This window comes from Emydura macquarii, unplaced genomic scaffold, assembly GCF_026122565.2.
Source record: "Emydura macquarii macquarii isolate MOO-44397 ecotype Brisbane River unplaced genomic scaffold, CSIRO-AGI_Emac_v2 contig_312, whole genome shotgun sequence".
In the NCBI taxonomy this organism is placed as follows: domain Eukaryota; kingdom Metazoa; phylum Chordata; order Testudines; family Chelidae; genus Emydura; species Emydura macquarii.
Genome location: NW_027130449.1, coordinates 1,349,721 through 1,368,870, shown reverse-complemented (window position 1 = coordinate 1,368,870; position 19,150 = coordinate 1,349,721). Strand labels below are relative to the sequence as shown.

Here is a 19,150-nt window from a genome sequence, read left to right as displayed (position 1 = left end):
CCCATGTGGCCCTGCATCCCCACTCCCATTCAGCCCCTGGCTCAATGCTGTCACCCCCACTAGCTCCTGTACCTCCCAGCCCTTCTGAACCCCAGTCTATGTGACCCTCCCAGCGCCCTGTGTGTCCTGCTCTGTCCATCCCGTGTCTCATCACCTGGCCCCACAGACAAGGCGCCGTGAGAAGACAGCCACTGCCCCCTTCCCGCTCTCCAGCTAGCTGCTCCAGCCTAGAGCTGGCTGCCCTCTTTTCTGGTACCACAGCAGCCCCTGGTGAGCGGAAAGGGTAACTGCAGTGCCTCCCGGCAGAATGCATTTTCTTGCAGGGGACATGAATTCTGCACATGCGCAGTGGCACAGAATTTGCCCCAGGAGTAAACTGTATATCACCTTAAGTCTCTTCAGAAGAAAAAAAAAACAAAAAACCATGCACAGAAAATGTGATACCAAAAAAATCCAGAGAAACTTGCACTACATGCTCAGCCCCACTGGAACCAGGACACCCTGTCTGTTGCGGTAGTGTACAGGTACCTGAGGTGGTTTGCCCCCTAATCCCGGAACCGAGGCCTACTCAGCAGCTACAGCCAGTTTGCCAGGTTGTCAGCATTGGTGGGGACAAGGACATCAGTGCCAATCGGTTTGCACCGCAGACATGTTTTCTGAAGCTGTATACCTGACTCCCGTGATTTAGTTATGATCACCAATGTAGCTAAGTAAAAGTAATCAGTTCCATGGAGAAGACTGAAAAGGCAATGGGTTGATGAGCTGCTAACATTTTTTGCAAGTCAATGATCCTCAGCCCCTTGTTTTTTGTTTGTTTATTTATCAAACAGCAAACAATCTTTTCAAATTGAAGGAAAAAAATTCAGTAGAAAGGTAGTCTTTTGTAGTGCTTACTAAGAATCTATGTAGGACTAGATAATGGTCTTATAGATCTTTGCTGTAAGATGCTCCATATCTTGATCAAAGATAGGCCCTTTGTTTTCAGTTTATTGATATTTACTGATTGTCACCCATATTTTGGACGTGCCAGGACTCCGTGGACCTGGCTGCCTGCTCTGGAAGGAGAGATGGTAGGTAACTGGAGCAAGGAGCCAGTCCATGCTCTGGGGAAGCCAATTCAGAAGTACCAGAACAACCTGAGCACTGGCGTACGTACTGTTTTGAATGCAACGCCCAGCACATACACAGTACCACTGATGTAGATAATTATCCATGCTATCAGTATTCAAGGCAAATGAAGTTAGTGAACTACTTTTCATGCTAAAATGGGTTCAAAATGCAAAGCTATCTAAATACATTTCAGAACACAAAGGTTTGGGTTTTTTTTAAAACTGAACAAAAGATACAGGAGAAGAATATTTTTGTAATAAGACACTACAATTACCAGGATGTTTTGAACAAAATGAAAACTGAAAACAAAAAGACCATAAATACATTCTAGTTCAAACAGATGGGCTTGATGCAAGAATTTCTGGGTGAATTTCCATGGCTTGTTAAGCAGGTGGTCAGACTAGATGATCATAATGGTCCCTTCAGGCCCTTAAAAATCTGCATACTGGATGAAAAATATAGGTGTTTAGGAATTTTTGTTCTGTTCAGATGGCTTCCAATAGCTCTCCTTGTGCAAGCAGTATTTTTTTAAAAAAAGTTTGGCTTCAAGAATGAAATTATTTTCGGAGAACAGTGAAACTCTTTACTTATGGGATAAAGTTTGGATGGTGGGTAGAGCCACCTTGTCTTGCTGAATGGCACAACATCTGAGAGCAGGAATGATGGAGAGGTGACAGTATTAATGTATTGGCGACACTGTGGATCCCATTGGGTCTCACTAGTAGCTTCACAGGAAGCCAAAGAAAGCAGATGTGATGGACCCATGGAAGTAGAGCTGAGCAGCATTAACCAATGAGATCTCAGGAAGAAGGCCTTAAATCAGTATAAGGTTATTTAATCATCATCAAGAGCTGCTGACAGACCTAAGATCAGCACTGACACTTTGACCTTAGGCATCACTAGAAAGAGATTAGTCTCCACTGTACCACAATTAATTTTGCTTTAGGAACCTTAATCTTCGAATGTGTGGGTTTCGTTAGTTTCAGGTGCATCCAGTAAATTCTGAAACACTTAACAGAATGTAGAAGACTCGATAGTAACATTCAATCTTCCAGTAGCAACTCTTGCATCTTAGCCATTCAGACTCTTGCCTACCAACAAAAAACAGTTGTTGGGAACAATATCCTCAAGGACAGGAGGCCCAAATTCTAGTCTGCCTTCATCATTTAAGGACACACAATTTAAAAAGTGGATTAAGTGCCAACAGACCAACACTTACAGGATTATTAATGTGACTTGCTATCTGCTATCTGGGACAGACCACACAATCCACTTGGAAGTGACTAATGCAGATTACATTGTATATGTCAATACTCTTGTAGTCAATTTATAAGAGGAACAGAGACGCCTCCATTGTATATTTGAGTAAACAGACAAGGCTCAGTAACCTAGAGAAAGTTTATACTTTGCAGACTCTAGTGTTAAGAGTTCTGAAAAAACAGAAGCTACTCATAGTTTGATCTTCTAGAAGAGGACACACTAACAATCAGCAACAGTCCACTGCAATCTCAAAGAGTTGCTCCTGCAATGTAGTTTAAAAAGATCTCCATAAGAAAGTTCAAAAACACACCCCTATCATTGCTCTATTTGTCTGTTATAATTTTTACCCACCTTACAGGTGCCACCACGAAGAGCTACTCTCACATATGCAGAAATTCAGGAGGTCCTCCCACCAAGAAAGTTTAGAAATTGGGGAGTATTCAGAGGAGAGCGACAAGAACAATCAAGGCCTGGAAAACATGCCTCACACAGAGACTTGAGGCATTTAAATCTATTCAGACAGAAGTGGTAAAAGCCAGCAACTGAAAGTTGAAGCTGGGGAGGAAACTTCAAAAAGCGCAACTTGTTTCTGTTTTAAAAGTGAGTAATTAGCCACTAGAACAGCTTAATAGTAGATGTGCCAGATCATCATTTGAAATATATAAAATTGAATGCTCAAGAGATATGCTCTAGAGTCTAGCTTAACCTGAAGCTATTGTGCTCAGTGCAGGAATTTCTGGATGAAATTCAATGGCCTGTGTTACAGGAATTCAGACTAGATGATTATAATGGTCTTGTAATCCATAAAAGCCAGGGAAGACCAGACTACCTTGACTGACATTATTTCTTTACATTAGAGAAAGCTTAAAAGCCACAGATCTTAAACTTCATAAAGCAGCATAAAAGGGCAAAGCCTCATTTTAAAAAAGTAAACCTTTGCAGGTCACCTCTTTTAATACACAACTTACAGTGACGGAACATGAATGGTCAATATTCAAACACAGATTGTCATTTCCCTTTTACTTGTGTCTCTCCATAATGGAAGGACTTAAATTAGAATCTTCTGGGGTTTTTTTTTTCCCTTTCTGTGATTTAAACCACATGCCTGGAAATTGACACATTTAATCATATGAAAACTGTTTAAAAGTTACTCTTGCAAATTAAAAATAAAATGTCTGCTGAGAATATCCAAAAAACAAGCAGGAATCTACCGAAGAGTTTGGAATTTGAGATTGCTATACACAGGTAATACTAAGATAATGAGAGTCATATGGACAGAACAGTGGAGGTAGTTACTCCCTAATACAACTCAAGATATTGGACAAGTGATGATTAGGTTATAAGTTCTTTCCCTTCAGATCAGCAGGATATCAATCTCAACACTAGGTTGGCCGTATAGGGCTCAGTCACAACAGTGGATATAGTGTTAATATTTTAAATGGATTCACACTCTAGCTGAAGATAAATAGCATGATAAGGTGGGTGAGGTAACATCTTTTATTGGTCCAACTTGTGTTGGTGAGACATGACCTTTCAAGCTTTCCTCAGACCTGAAGAGCAGCTCTGTGTAAGCTCAAAAGCTTGTCTCTCTCACCCACAGAAGTTGGTCCAATAAAAGGTGTTTCCTCACCTACCTTATCACTCTAATATCCTGGGACCAACAGGGCTACAACAATGGAAGAGAAATAGTCTGATTATTTATTAAAAAACGGAGTCAAGTTCAAACTACTAGCATCAATACAATGTTAAGGGTACTATCCACCTGGAAAGTCACACTAATCTGAAAGATGCCATGTGATAGTTGTAGCTATAGGAGGTGCAGATAAACTGAAATGAATTAACATGAAAATTCTGCCTGTGTGTCAGACTTATAAACTTAGTGCTGTCAAATGCACAAGGTAAACAATTTCTCCTCTGTTGAAGAGTGTAAATGTTATTGGAGGAGAAATTGTTTAAAGGCTTATAAAATGAATAAGATTACTGCAAAGTATTTTTTTAAATGATCGTGGTATACTATTCAACAGTACTCTTTTTCCTTCAAGAAAAGTCTAGCAATAGAACCTTTAAACAGTTCTGCTGTTTTGGCCAGAGAAGATTGTAAATTCTTTGATCAGTCACACTTCGCCCAGTGTCACAATGCATTTATAAGTATTGTTTTCAGTGATGCGTTTAAATGTTAGGACTGGGATGAGACCACATAACTCAAGTATTGTAATTCACTTATAACTAATCCTAAGGAACACCATTTTTATTAACACGTCAGCTTTTGATCTTCATATTAGTGTATATATATCAGGCTGACAATGCAAAGCACTATAGGCTCAGTTTGTATGTAGTTAATCTCTATGCTTCACTCTCTAAAGCAGTAACAAAGAATTTTAAGTGAATGGAAGGTATATAATCTTAAAAAATGAATTTGCACTTCATGCAGGATTGGGATGTTTTGTGGTACTTTCTCCAGACTACAGCTGTTTTTTTGAAATGCTGAATCAAAAAAAAAAAAAAAAAAAAAAGAAAAAGAAAAAGAAAAGCAAGCAGTAGAAACTCGCTCTTCACGTTACTGCATAGGAGCAGCTAGCCTACGGCCATGTAACCACTTTGTCTGGCTTATCTACTGAATAATTTTTGTTCAGCTCGCACACAGGTGAAGAGTAACAATAGCACAGCGCAACGACTGCATGTATTTTAGCAAACAATTCTTCTGTTAACAAGAACTATGAGACCACAGGCAATTTGAAAACCCACAGAATAATCAGTAGAAAGTATCAATGTCTAAGAAATTATAAAATGAAGAATATCATTTTAAATTTGTAGGATAGGGAAAATACATGGTCAAACAAAATCATTTGGGATCTCATTGACATGGAATTTAAGAAGATCTAAATTTTCTGTGCATCATGGTTACCAAGCCGATTGGTCCAGAGACCTTTCTAAATCAATTGGGTCATATTCAACGTGTCTCCTTTGGAAGACATAAGATAGTAATAATGGTTAGAACTGTTGTGTATTAATCTCTAAATCTGAACCAGAATCTTTAGAATGGCCAAATTTAAAAGCAGTCTCATTTCTAGATTGCAGGCCAGCTCTGCATATGTGGAGAAAAGTATATGCAGATGTTAAAAGACAGGCGATTTGAATTGGGATCATGCTCTGCATTCTATTCTAATTCAAACAGGATGTATGTATTTGGTACAACTGAAAAGTGGAAAACACTGTTCTTTAGAAGGGTTTAGTGGGGGAGGTGAATCAAAATTGTACAGATTCCAGGGAACTTCAGTCTTTTGAGGAAAACCAAAATAAAGTTACTGTTTAAAAACACTAAACGTAAATCATGACAAAATATTTTGGATGCCACTTCCCTTGTTTATACCCTATACTTGTAATACCATTAATTTTGGTTTCTTTGTTTAATGCATGTCAAGGGATACCAGTTAAAATAGCTTATAAAAAAATCAACGTGGAGATAAGCTCCAGAGGGTAGCTGTGTTAGTCTGCTTTCAGCAAAACAAGAGTTCTGTGGCACCTAAAAGGCTAACAGTTATTGGGGCATAAGCTTTTGTTGGCAGAAATCCACTTCATCAGATGCTCTAGTCTTTAAGATGCCACAGAACTCTCGTTAATGTGGAGATAAACAATTAAATAAAGCTATAGTTGATAGCGATTTAGGCTGTTATTTCCAAAGAACCAAGCATCCAACTCTCACTGAAGTGCTACAGGAGTTGGCATTTTAAAGCCAGAAGGCACTATTGTGATCATCAGGGATCATAGAAATCAGTTTGCCTCAAAAAAAAAAAAAAAAAAAAAAAAAAAAAAAAGCGGGATTTGTGTTTACAGAGAATCTTTAGTTTTTACATTTTGTGAAAAAATAAAAACATATACAGTAGAACCTCATTTATCCGAGCCGCACATCATCCAGCTCTCTACATTAACCAAACTAGGGCTGACAGTTCACAGCGCTCTGAATTGGCAAAGTTCTGTTCAAAACTTTCACACTAATAATGGGAAGGGGCGAGGAAGAATCTGTTCTAAGCTTATTTCTGTAGAGGCAGTCACCATGAATGAATGTAAAAGTCATTCAGATTTTCACTCTGGTATACAGACTTTTTTTCTGGCAATCATCCTCTTGTGACATGTTCAAACCAAAAGGCTCACCCAAACCCAAGAGCTCCCAACACCACTAAATATGAAGCCTTTCACCATTGAACCTACTACATAACGTTCCTGGGAAACATTAAAGTTACTCCAGAGTGCGTAACAAGTACAGTTGAATTAATCCAACAGTCTCCTGCAGTGGTTCCTTTCACCATCCCATAGCAACCAAGGCCTGGTCTACACTGAAGAAAAATACATTGACATAATTATCCACACCCCTGAGATAAAATCCACATCCCTAAGAGATGTATTTAAGCCAATCTAATGACAAGTGTAGACAGTGTTAGGTCCAACTAGCTACTGCCTCTCAGGGAGCTGGATTACCTACTACATCCATGTGAAGGTTCTCTCATCTCTGTAAGTGTCTACATTTAACACAAAATGCTACAGTATCACTGCTGTAAAGTCTAGACAACACCCAAGACCGTCATGAAAGAAAATTGGATGAACAATGCAGCCCTAGTGAAGTCTAGCTTTAAGTAGTTTTTCCACAATGCACTAGATCCTGTAGCAAAACTGGAAATGCACAAGTTTCATGGAAGTCCAGCTGAGTCACACTGCAAATCCTTGGTAGATGCCCAAGAGCATGGGACTCAAAGAAGCTTTACAGTGCACCAGAAGACCAAGTAGAAGCATAAAACCAGCATCTGCTTCAAGAACAAGTATTTTGATGCATTCTAAGTGTAAATGCAAATATCTGAGCTGACCAGCAGTGCAGAGGTCTGCACAGAGATATGTCAAGAAGCAGGAAAGAGACAATCCTTTGGAAAGTAAGACAAGTAATCAAGTCCACATGTAGAGTAGGACAGAACACACAGTACTTTCTCTCCAAAGATGAAGATTAGATTCCTATTAATGTAAGGAAACCTAAGGAGAGTGAATCTCTTACATTTAAGAATCACAGAAACCTCACCCAAAACCCACAGTAGTACGGTATTCTCAAACACTCCTGCCTAACCCACAATTAAGTGACTACAGAAATATCTTAGCCATTTAAGAATTTATGCCAGGGCCATATCTCACCAGGCTCAAAGCCCAATATCGCTATAGAGCCGTGTTCTAAGATGTCTGCCTCCTGGTGCACCCTGCAAAAGGCAACTTTTCAGTGACAAGTCTGTCTTCAGAGTCCAGGGTAAAGCAGGAAGCCCACTGCTTCTAGAGACAGTGCTAAAGTATTCAGCACAGAAGAATCACAGCTGAGGTGTCTTGTAACCCAGACTCTCAAAAACTTACTTTGGAATGTTGCAAAGCCAAAACACCTGAGGTATTTACTCAGAGCACTAGAATTTGGTTTACTTAGAAATACTATCTTGGGAACCCAGAAAACTTCATTGACTGCCAAGCCGTAAGATGTGAGCAAGAGGCAATGCCAGGATGTTACCATTTACGGATCAGCATCTTCAATGACTTACTTGTCAATATCATAGAATACAAAGAGGAAAAACATTAACACTTGGGAATTTGAAACAGACCATTTTAATTCACTTCTGTAAACTTCATTCACTTTTATATAAAAAAGGACCTTAGACATTCATCCTAGACCATCAGTGCCTGTCCTCTGCTGACCAGCAACTGTTACAACGTATCTTAACAGGTTAAAAAATTAACATTTCAAACAGTGGTTTTCCTGCTCTCTCTTTTAAAAACAAACAAAACACCCAATGACAACAAACAGAAAGTGTGGAATGGTTAACCTTAAAAAGGTTAAAACCTCTGATAAGGAAAAACTACACTACCCAAATGGTAAATCTGGGTTTCGTGAAAAGCTCCACCTCCTTCTCAGCATGACATCCTATATAAGCAAAAGAAAAGCTATTGGTCTAATTCTGATGAGCACATCTGCCATACCTGAAAACCTGTTAGAGAGGTGTTTTACTACTTTTTATACACACCAGCAAGACAAAGTGAAAGCTGTTCAGTTTCTTACTGCTCTGTAGGGCACATTCTAACCTGGAACAAAGGAGAAGCAAGCTCATTCAGCTAATAAGAACCAGACTGAATCTGTAAGTGCTCCTACCACAGACTAAAAATCTCAAAGAAGCGTGTGCCCCCCACACCACCTGGTTCCAACTGGCTCTAGTAGAAATACTGCTGTTTTCACCGTATTTATGATATGGCTAAAAATCTGGCAAGAAAACTAGACTGCATGAGAGTTCACATCCCATGAGATTAAGGTGAGTAGCTGCTCATCACTACCTGTCTCTGCCCATTCCACTGGGCTCCATCCACCCCGGAGTCCCAGAGAAGAGGAGACAAGCCTGGCTGGAGAACACAGCCTCCCCGCCCAGCGAAATTAACAGATCATCCGATGCTCCAATAAGGATCGCACAGCGACCGAGCTGGTGTCAATGCACAGGCCAGCTCCCAGCCCAGCTCCGGGCAGCGGGCTCCCTGGCACGACACCGCCCACCCCAGTGCAGAGTGGACGGGCCCGGGGTGCCCGAACCGCCCGGCCGGGGGATCCAAGCGGCGCGGCAGCTCGCTGCACGGCCCGGACCCACTGTGCCCCCCGACAGAGCCGCGCCGCTGTCCCCGGGAGCTGTCCACGGGGTCAGGCCGGGACGCATCGCGGGCCAGGCTCGGCTGTGCTGCCGGCGAGCCCCGGAAGAGGGCGAGGGTCCCCGCCCCACCGAGCCCGGCCCCGGCCCCAGCCGGCGGCACAGGACAGGATGGGACCGGGCCAGGCCTCGCCACCCCGCCCGCGGGACAGGACGGGCCCCGCAGCCCGGCGGGTACCTTGATGCGCTCGCGGCACTGGGACGGGGTCCGCTCGTAGCCCAGCTCGGCCAGGGCCCGGGAGACGCGCTCGTACATGGCGGGCCCGGGGGCCTTGCTGCCGAAGACGGTGCCGGCGCCCTCCAGCTGCTGGTACCGCGCCTCCACCAGCCGCTCGTTGCCCCACACCGCGATCAGCGCGTTGGTCTCGGCCGGCGTCCACGACATGCCCCGGCAGGCGGCGGCGGCGGCGGCCGCGGCGGCGCCCCCGGGGGGGAAGGAGACGGAGGGCGAGGCCCCGCCGCGGCCCCCGGCGCCGCCGCCGCCCCCCGCCCCGGCCCCCGCGGCGGCGGAGCCCGGCCCGCCCGGCCCCAGCGGGGAGGCGCCGCTGGGCGTGGAGGGGTCGGAGAGGCTGGGGTTGCCGTCGCTGAGCGCCCCCGGCGAGCCCGGCGACAGGACCTCCATCTTGGGGATCTTCAGCGGCGACTCGGCGGCCGGGAGCTGCGAGGAGCCACAGGGCGCCGCCATATTGGAGCTGCGGAGCCGAGCGGGCGGATATGACGCGCGCCGGGGGGAGGGGCTTCCGGGAGAGGGGAGGCGGGCGGGAGCCGGGGGAGCCGCGCGCGCGGGAAGCACGTGCCCGGGAGGGGATGGTTGTGGGGTCGCGCGGGCGCGGCGCGGAGGGCGCGCGAGGACAGGGTAGGGGGCGTGGCCTGGGGAGGGGCGGGGCGCTGGGTGAGACCCTGCGTGGGGACAGCTGGGCAAACACGTGTCTGCGTGTCTGGCAAGCACCTGTCTGTGTGTCTGGCTGCGCCCTCTCACCCCACCCCTGGGGGTGCAGCCCTGCCAGGTACACAGCCCTCCGCCCAGCCCCGCACCGCTGGCCAGCAGGCGCCTCCTCCGGCCACTCGCAATTAATTCAGGGTCCAGCCCTTCACGGGCCGGGCCGGTGCAGAGACCAAAGTGCGAACCCGGCTGGCGACGCCTGGAGGAAGACGTGCACAAAAGGGGGTTGTAGCGCCGGAGCGTGTGGGACCTTCTAAAATACAGGCGCCGACAAACAGAGCGGGGCAGAGCTGTGAAGGGTCTTGCAGCTAAGGACGAGAAGCCTGACCTGACCTGACCTGACCTGTTGAAGGAAGCCACTGGGGCAGGCAGGGCAAATGGCCAGCAGGATGAGCCCAGACGAGGATCTTCGCAGGACGACCAAGGAGGCAACAGACATACAGCACTTGATCCTATTCCCTCAAGGAAATCAACAGTCAAAAGAGTCCCATTCACATCCACTGGAGCTGGACTGGGCCCCGGCTGATCCACAACAAAAATCCATTAATAACTGTGCTGAGTTATAACCTGTTTTCTTAAAATATAGCCAACACATGAGTTTTCCAAGCCATTTAACTAGATGTTAAGTTTGAAGGGATGGTCACAAACCATTTTGGAGCTGGAAAGGGGCAGATTTGATTGTTGTTTCAAGTTTGATTTCGAGTCAGGTTAATTTTTAATGCAGTGTTAACCCTTTTGTACCTCCTGGATAGCAATGAAGTGTACAGGGAGAAACTGAGGCATGCCTGGGATTCATTAAAATATCACAGAAAATTCCCGCCCTGGCCTTCTGCCCTTCTGTGCCTGTCTTTGGATAAACAATTCCCCTGTCAGTCTTCCTCGGCCCAGTTTCTCTGTCCACAGAGAGGTTTGTCTAGCTGGCAAACGGACTTCGCTTCCTTGTTATAATCAGGCTTCCCTCGCAGAGGGAGAAACGGGTTTGTTCTCCTTCTCAGGCAGCCCCCAGCTGACCCACACCTATAGCAGGTGTAGCAGGGCAGAGTTAATTGGGCCCACAGTCCTTTGTTAAACCCCTCCTTGCCAGCGTGGGGCATGTACACCCCATTGAAACCCCTTAAATCACTGAAAGCTCACTGTTGTACTGGGCCTGGCAGGTGGGAAGTGTAGATCACTTGTTTATTGCTTTAGCATTTCATTCGTAGCTATTTATCACCGCCTGTTCCGTGGGCTGTGGCACACGATGCCTTTATCACGCTCACGTTTATGGGCCCTGCTTGTTCCACATCATCTGGTTGGGTTTCAGCGAGTGGCGCATATCACAATTTTGATCCTGGACTAGCAATTACTAGCTAACATCCTGTCTGCAGCCGGAAGGTCATCTCTTGTGTGCGTGCTTCCAGACTCAATGGCTTGTATGCATGCTGGTGCTTACCCAAGTTCTTTGTTGTTCATTGCATTCAGTTATCATTATTATCATTTAACCTTTGTGTTGTCCTAACACCCAGCGATCCTCATTAAGTTGTAGGGCATGACTCTGCTTAGCACTGCACAGACATAGGTTGTACGTCTTTTGGGGCAGGGCAGGTATAAGGCTAGAGACAAAAGCAGATACAACAAACAGATGAAGGCTCGCAAATTAGCAATCATTCGACTTTTCCTCCACACTTATAAATTACAACGTAACATTGTTTTGGTTTTTGGGGGCGGGTCTATGTCTTGAGAAAATGTTTTCAGAGCTCCCCTTTTCTGGATGCATACACGGGTTTGTCTTTTGGCACAAAGTCTCCGGCTGACCCCGTGTGGTAAAGATTAATGTTTGGTTTGTGGTCAGTCTCTGCAGTGCCGCTAGGACCCTAGAGAAAAGAGCGATAGCAATTAGCAGGGAGGGTAATTAACCATTGGAACAATTTATCAAGGGCCGTGGTGGATTCATCCTCATTGAGAACCTTTAAATCCAGATGGGATGTTTGTCCAAAAGATCTGCTGTAGGAATTGTTTTGGGGACATTCTCTGCCCTGTGCTATGCAGGGGGTCAGACTGGATGATAACATCGCTTCCTTGTGGCCTTGGAACCTATGAATCTGTGACCCCAGGATCTGCTCAGTGCCAACTGGCTGAGGGACCCCCATATTGTAACTCACATCAGGCCTCAACACACTGTTGTCATGACACACCTCGCAACGGTGTCAGGTAAGGTCTATGTAAACTGGGGACATGCTGATCCTGCAAATCATTGCGTGATGTACGGACAGGGTGTGCACAAAGAGTTACAGATGTGTGCTGGAAATACATTCTTGAACTGTGTTTTGGAGTCAGAGTGTGAACCCAGCCTGCCCTAGACAAAGGAGTGTGTATGTACCTGTCTGACCTGTATGGTCCCAGGCAGAGGACAATGAAGGTACATTTACATATAGGGTAAACAAAGCCATCAGCCTGAACAAGTGGGTGAAAAGACTGATTAACAATCACCCGGAGGACAGAATCTGCACAGAACCCAAGCCCTGGCTTCCTGACAGGCCTTCATAACCCCGAAGGACCACAGCGCTTTCAGCTAATTCAGCCGCGCGACAGCGGCGACCGGGCCTTTAATGCTACCTTCACCCTCCCACTGAGCACACTTCCGCATCCAAAGAGTCCCTGCTCACCCCTCAAGGGCCTCTCTGTACGTCGCTGTCCCCACAGCACCGAGGCCAGGCTGGCCACCAAGGCTTGAACAGAAAGAGCAAGCGGTCAAGGACTCCTTCCTGTCTGAATATTAAATCCCCCTTCCTCCGCCCAAGCCCCTCTCACATTCCTCCCTCTCTTTAACTTCAGAGCCCTGGCTCCCCGCATCCCCAGAGCCGAGCTTTGGGGAACCAGGCTCCAGCGGGCAGCAGCCTTGACTCCAGGAAGTGTTGGACAGGCAGATGTTTGTCTTTCGATGGCAGAAGACATTTTCATTCCTCTCGCAGCATCCGGACTTAGAGTGTGAGCTTTTGGGGCAGGGACCCTTTCTGTGTCCTAGCACCATGGGGTCCTGACTCCGTCTGGGACTCCCAGAAACTACCACAACCAGCTAATAAAGAATAATAGCAACTTTATGAGAATAATAATAGTTACATTATTAAAAACTGTGAAGGTTTCATGCCAGAAAGTTCTAGAAAATGTGAGTCCCAAAGTCGGAACGTTTATTGCAAACACTTTTTCTATTCACAATTTTTAAATGCAAAAGAATGTTTGCTTTTCCCTGGACTGTGCGTTAGAATCCAATGACACTTCTAGTTGAATCCCACACCTAAAGTTATAGCAGCTGCTCCCGCAAGCACTCGTTTTAAGTTTTCATAACAGTTTCCATTCTTAGCTCCTGTTTCTAAGCTCTCCTAACTCTGGAGAACTTTCACCTTTTGAGGTGACATTTCCCACGTGCAGTCTCCAAAACTTTTTTTTTTTTTTTTTTTTTACACCTAGGAAAATTTCTTCAGTCTTCATTGAATAACTGGAGATTTTGTTTATTTTGTTTTTTTTCCCCTATTACAACCCCCCCCTCCCACGCCCAAAACAACAAAAACCAACTAGAGTTTGGAACCTGGACTGGTCACAGGTCTTAGTGAGAGGCACACGCTTCACTAGGTTTTGGGGGGATGTAAAATTAAAAGGGCCTAAGCAATTGAGAATAATTTCTAAGCAAGCTTGGTCAACATCTGTTTGGATTTTTAGCAGATCTTAATAAAGCGTCAGCCTCTTTATGATGGCACCGGCCATGTCCTCTGCCCAGCATGACAGGTGCGAGGACCGTTGCTTCCAGACATCTGTTGAGACAGCTCGTAGGAGAGGGGCTTTAAAGGGTTTGTGTCTTTATTGCTTGTGTGCTGGATAAGGAAGCCTTGAAAGGAAAGGGTTTCCTAAAGAGGTTTTCCTTCCTACTTTTCCCCCCCATTAGTGATCTAGGTCTTGCCTCCCTTGTTTCTCTTGATGCGTGACTGAAGAACCGGGAGGATGATGACATGAGAGCAGTCGTTACCATCAAACCTGATTCATTGAAAGGGGAGGCTGCGTCTACAAGCGCCTTTTCCTGGAACTCTCCCACTGGTGTGGGAGCACTTCTGTGAGCAGGGCTGGTGCTTTTACTCCCCAGGCTCCGAGCAGGTGCGGACAGCAGGTGAGAAACCGGCTGGGACTGCCTGAGCCCTGCCGACAACAGCACTGAGCTGGTGGTGGGAGCGTTCCAGACACGGCCCCAGCGACTTACATTCAGACTGTGTCAAGCTTGTTGCTTTTTCTTTGCTTTCGCTAACGCTTACGGTGGAACAATCCCTTTGGCAGAGACTCGGCCCTCCCTTTGAGAGCCCAGTGAGTCCCCAAAAAAGCTGGGAGTCCCCCCCTTGGCATTCCTGGTATGTCTAAGGGGTAAGACAGGCGAGAGCTCAGATTGTCTGATTGCAGGTGCAGTCCCAGCCCATGGGCCTGCCAGCCACAGCTTGCGCCCGTGCTGGTGATGGAAACAGACTCCGCACCAAACACTGGCAGAGGGGAAGGGTGGCCTTGTGGTTAAAGACACGGCCTAGGACTCGGGAGAGCCCCATTCAAGTCCCTGCTCCTCCTGAGCATCCCGCGGCCAGGCACGCTTTCCAGTCCTGCAGTCCTTCTTGTGGCTCTTTTCTGAACCTCCTCCCATTGCTCAACCTCCTCGCTGGACTGTGGACACGACAAGAGGGACCGGCCAGCTGTGGCTGCCCCCAACTCCATGACTCCTGGGTGCTGCCAGCACTGGGTTCTCAGGCCATCGGATGAGACTTAAATAGATCACTTGCCCCCCCAAAGGAAAGTCAAGGCGACTTTCCGTCAGCTCACAGAGGATTGCCCCTCAGCTGGCCAGTGTACCTTGGATGTGTACCTTGGCCAGTCAGCACACAGAGAAAGGCAGACTGAGAACTGAGAACCTCATGACGTGGAGGTGTGTCGATGTGTATCCCTTGGTGGGGAAGGCAGAACAGCTCCCTTCCCCTAGAGGCCAGCGGCCTGGTTTTCAGACACCCAGGCCCAAGGTGCCTTGAGGAGGGAGCCCAAAAATGGAGGCACTGCCCACTTCTGAAAATGTGAACCGGAATATTTCCTTCAGCCAGACCATGGGGGTGTGGTCCTGGCCCCAAGCCGCTCCCCAGCCTTTGATTCTCTCACGTTAACCCCCCAGATGTCATGGGGTTGGGTCGAACGAGCCCCACCACGCACACTCCCAAGGATCTGCTTTTAATTCAGAGAGTGCAAGGTCAGGAGGGACCCATATGAGCATCTGCTCTGACCTCCTGCATAGCCCAGGCCGGAGAACTCCCCCCCCCCCCATGAACCCCACACAGAGCCATTAACGTCTGGACTGGAGCCTGTCTTTTAGAGAATCATGAAAGAGGAGGGTTGGAAGGGACGTCAGGAGGTCATCTAGTCCCACCCCTCCAGTCCTGATGATTTAGCTGAGGTTAGTCCTGCTTTGAGCAGGGGGCTGGACTAGAGACCTCCCGAGATCCCTTCCAACCCTCATCGTCTGTGATCATCAGCACCTAAGATGCAGTCTAACAACAGACCGACAGACAGCACAGCCAGCTCTAGCCCACCACTGTTCTCCAACAGTAAAATAAATCCATCATGTGCCCGCCACCCATGAGCAAAGTTGGCCTTGCAGCTTGTCCCAAGGGTTACTAGATCTGGGCTGGACCCAGGGAAGGAAGCATATTCCAGGCACCTTCTTGGGAATCACCTGCCACTAGTTCCCTTCCATCTATACCATGGGTCCTCCAGATCTGGGGGTCTTCACAAATCCCAGCTGCCGACAGGGGGCACTGGGCACAATGGCATCACTCAGGCAGATCATTAAAAGTGGCTGAGGCTTTAGATCCCCGACTTGGCATGGACACATCCCCCTGGGCGAGGGATGTGGTTAACTAACAGAGAATTCTAGGTGACTGAGCAGAATCTTCCAGCCCACGTGTAGTGCTACTTTTCCTGTAACAGAACAGCACACAGGCCGCCACCACCACGATGTGCTTTGACCGTGACTGCAAGGACCCATGTTTAGAGACCAGCTGACACACCAGAACTGCCCTGAGAGGCTGCTCATTGCATGCACTGGGCCTTTCCTTTGGTGCCGGGGCACAGGGATGGACCAAACAGTGCTCTGCTGCTGTGTGAAGCGGGCCTGCACTGATGCAGCTCGGTTTCTCAGCACACCCACCAGCTGCGGTGCTTTGAGGAAATGCCTCTTCCTGCCCATCTTCTGAGGACATTAGCACCTGAGAATCTGCATGCAGCGAAGCCAGCAAATGTGGGAGCCAGGGTGCCCAAACCTAGGAAGAGAGGGGTAGCAGGGGGCAGTGCGGGGGCTGGAGACTGCTTGGGACGAAGGGGAGAATGGCAGCTCCCCCCCCCCCCATGGGGAAGAGCCCCCTTGCTGCAGCAGGCAGAGGGGCCGTGTTTGGTGTGTTTCCAACCCGCAAAGATCACACGCCAGCAGCGGGCAGGGAGCATCCCCGGAAACATTACGTCAGCCAAGCGCGCGCCATTTACCAGTGCTTTAACTGCCCCGTGGCCTGCTGCCTGCATGGGGTTGGCATCGCTGCCGGCGAGCGCCCTCATTCACAACCCCACCGAGCAGCGCCCGCCCGCGGCCAGCAGATTCCAGCCCCTCTGGCCTGCCCCCCCGGTAGGTCCCCCCCTCCTCCAAGCGACAGGAAACTGCTTCCCCTTGGGGCCACATGCAATTTTTGCAGCTGCAGCATTCAGGGCTGGGCCGGGAAGCGCAAGGCCTGGCCGCATCGTGTGCTATGGGCGAGCTGATCACACCCGGTGGTTTCCCCAGATGCTTTGCCCCGGCGAAGAGCCCCGCTTACTGGGGCCCTTGGAGCAGAGGCATGGCCGCAGAATGGCTGGGCCCCACTTTTCTGAAGTTGCAGCTGTTCTGCAGGCAGCCGGCCTGGGGACCCGCTAGGGAAGGGCTCTGCTGGCTAAGCACTCTAGAGGGAGCTCTGACTCCCTGCAAGACGCCGAGCCGGAGGAATTATTGCTTCGGAGGCACCGACTGGTTCAGGTGCCAAAGAGCTGGGAGATTTGTTTCTCTTCGCCCTCTCTCCCGGCCGAACGGATGGCAGGGGTGGGCTCGCCGCTTCGGGGGCCTGGAGGAAATCGGTGCTGTGGGCAGCCGCTGGTCGGAAGCCGTGTCCCTAAGTTACACCCCAAAGAAGGCGGCTGCATGCACAGGGCTGGACTGGCAGGTGCCCGCGCAGTTTCTCCCCCGGTACGCACAGGCCCACTGCGCTGCATGTTTGAAACCGTGACCCGAGCAGCAGTGGGGTACGGAGGGTCTCCCGCTGCAGCCCTGCACCAGCTCGGACGGGGGGCAGCCTCACCCCTCGACCGGGGGGGAACCTGGCCGGCCCTTCCCAACACACGGGGGGGGGGTGCAGGAGTGGGAGCAGCCGCCCCTCAGACTCCTGCGCCCCCCTGTGCATCATGAACAGCCAGCCCGGCGTCCCCCCCCCCCACACACACAGGCCGATGTCTGGGGGCTTGCCCCCCGACCCTCTCCTGGGTACGCCACTGCATAGCGGGCATGGCCGGGGTAGCAGCTCATCCAGGGCCTATCTGTGCCAGGAGACTGGGAAAGGGCCCCAGCGTGGCTGGGGGGAGGCGCAACGGGCAGTAAGACACCCCCCAGTCCCCGTGGGGGGGTCTCACACCCGCTGCCAGTAGCATGGCTCAGAGCACAGCAGCCCGGCTTGGAGGGGGACCTTGACAGGGGGCGAGGGGGGGGAATTCTTGTGGATGAAGCTCTGCAGGATGCCTCACTTCTAAAGCCAGGGCCAAGGCCACGGCGCATCTCAGCCCAGCCCCAGAGCCTTGGCGTGCGCCTGTGCCGCCGAGGGCAGCACGTGGCAATGGGACAGGAGCCGGAGGGGAGCCCAGCGCTCCTGCGTGGCGTGGGTGTCCCCACGGAGCAGACGGGGCTGGGCTGGGGCCGCTCTGGCAGAGCAGTCCTAGGGAGCCTCATCCATCCCGCTGGTGCCAGAACCGAGCCCGGGGTGCAAAGGGGGGAGGAGAGAGACTCACGAAGCCGTGCTACCTCCTGCGCCAAAGGGACTCGGCCCCCGGGGAGCCCTGCCCCACTGAGCGCTGCCCCTCTCTGGCCAAGCCCTGAATGGCAGGCGCCAGCCTCTCCAGAGAGCACCGGGGAGGTATTGCTGCCCCTTGGCCATCAAACGCCAGCTGGCGAGGCGGCGTGGCTGGACTGATGGCCGTACGATACAAGGCTGGTGACGTTCGGTCTCTGCCCCATGCCCTGCCTGCCTAGCACCTCACATCTTCAACACCACACGGCGGTGGGGCAGTGCGGGCAGATCCCCAACTCTGCAGGGAGTCCTCGGAGGTGCCCTGACCACCGGGCCGCCCTTCCTCCTCTCCAGTCTAGGTCTAACACCACAACATGCCCTGACAGCCGGTGAGGTCTCGCCCGCCCAGACTGTCCGCATGCATTTCCTGGGAGCTCTCGGAGCCTCTCATGCACGAGAGAAAAGTGCCTCCAAAGGCCAGAACGAGAGAAGCAGGCGCCTGTTTCTGGGAGCGGCCCAGAGCCCGGTTCCTGCTCAGCCGGCACCACGATCGTGCTGCCTTGTATTGTGCCTGTCGTAGACCAGCCAGCCCCACACAATGAAGTGGGGAGCCGGCTTCCCCAGGGATCTCACGGCTGTCTTTTCCGTGAACACCTGTGCTTGCTGCTGGTAACGTCTCTGCCCTCATTTTAAAGCCAGCAAACCAACAAGAAGGGTGGGTGAGGCTGGAAAGCCTTTGATCTCTGCGGGCAGCATTTCGTAGCCTTCCCCGTGAGTGCCCGGAGGACCAGAGCTGGGGGGCTCAGGGCATCTTGAGGCTGCACCAGAACGGGTTTGGCCCATCGAGGAAGGTGAAGGGCCAGATGCAGGGGCACGATGCAGTCAGAGACACAAGCAAACACCTCATGTTCCTCCTTTCCAAGGACGGCGCGTACCCCAGCCCCACGGCCCCACGCGCACCGCGCCACACCACTCGGGAGTCCTCGTGCTTCTGGTGGGGAAGATGAGTCACAGCAGCACTATAGTATCGGGGTCCGGGCCCAGGGCTGGGCATC

At 49.7% G+C, this 19,150-nt stretch overlaps 1 protein-coding gene across 7 annotated transcripts in view; it reads right to left on the bottom strand.

Moving 5' to 3' along the window:
- The window catches only part of MSANTD2 (Myb/SANT DNA binding domain containing 2), a 28,439-nt gene extending 18,674 nt beyond the window's left edge, over positions 1–9,765 (bottom strand). For all 7 annotated transcript variants that reach the window (XR_010922630.1, XM_067563203.1, XM_067563211.1 and 4 more), the window contains exon 1: positions 9,259–9,765. Coding sequence is in view for 6 of the 7 variants with exons in the window: in XM_067563203.1 (XP_067419304.1) it covers positions 9,259–9,765 (507 nt within the window). In the remaining variant the exon portion in view is untranslated. The remainder of the gene's footprint in view (positions 1–9,258) is intronic.
- Between the last annotated feature and the right edge of the window lie 9,385 nt (positions 9,766–19,150).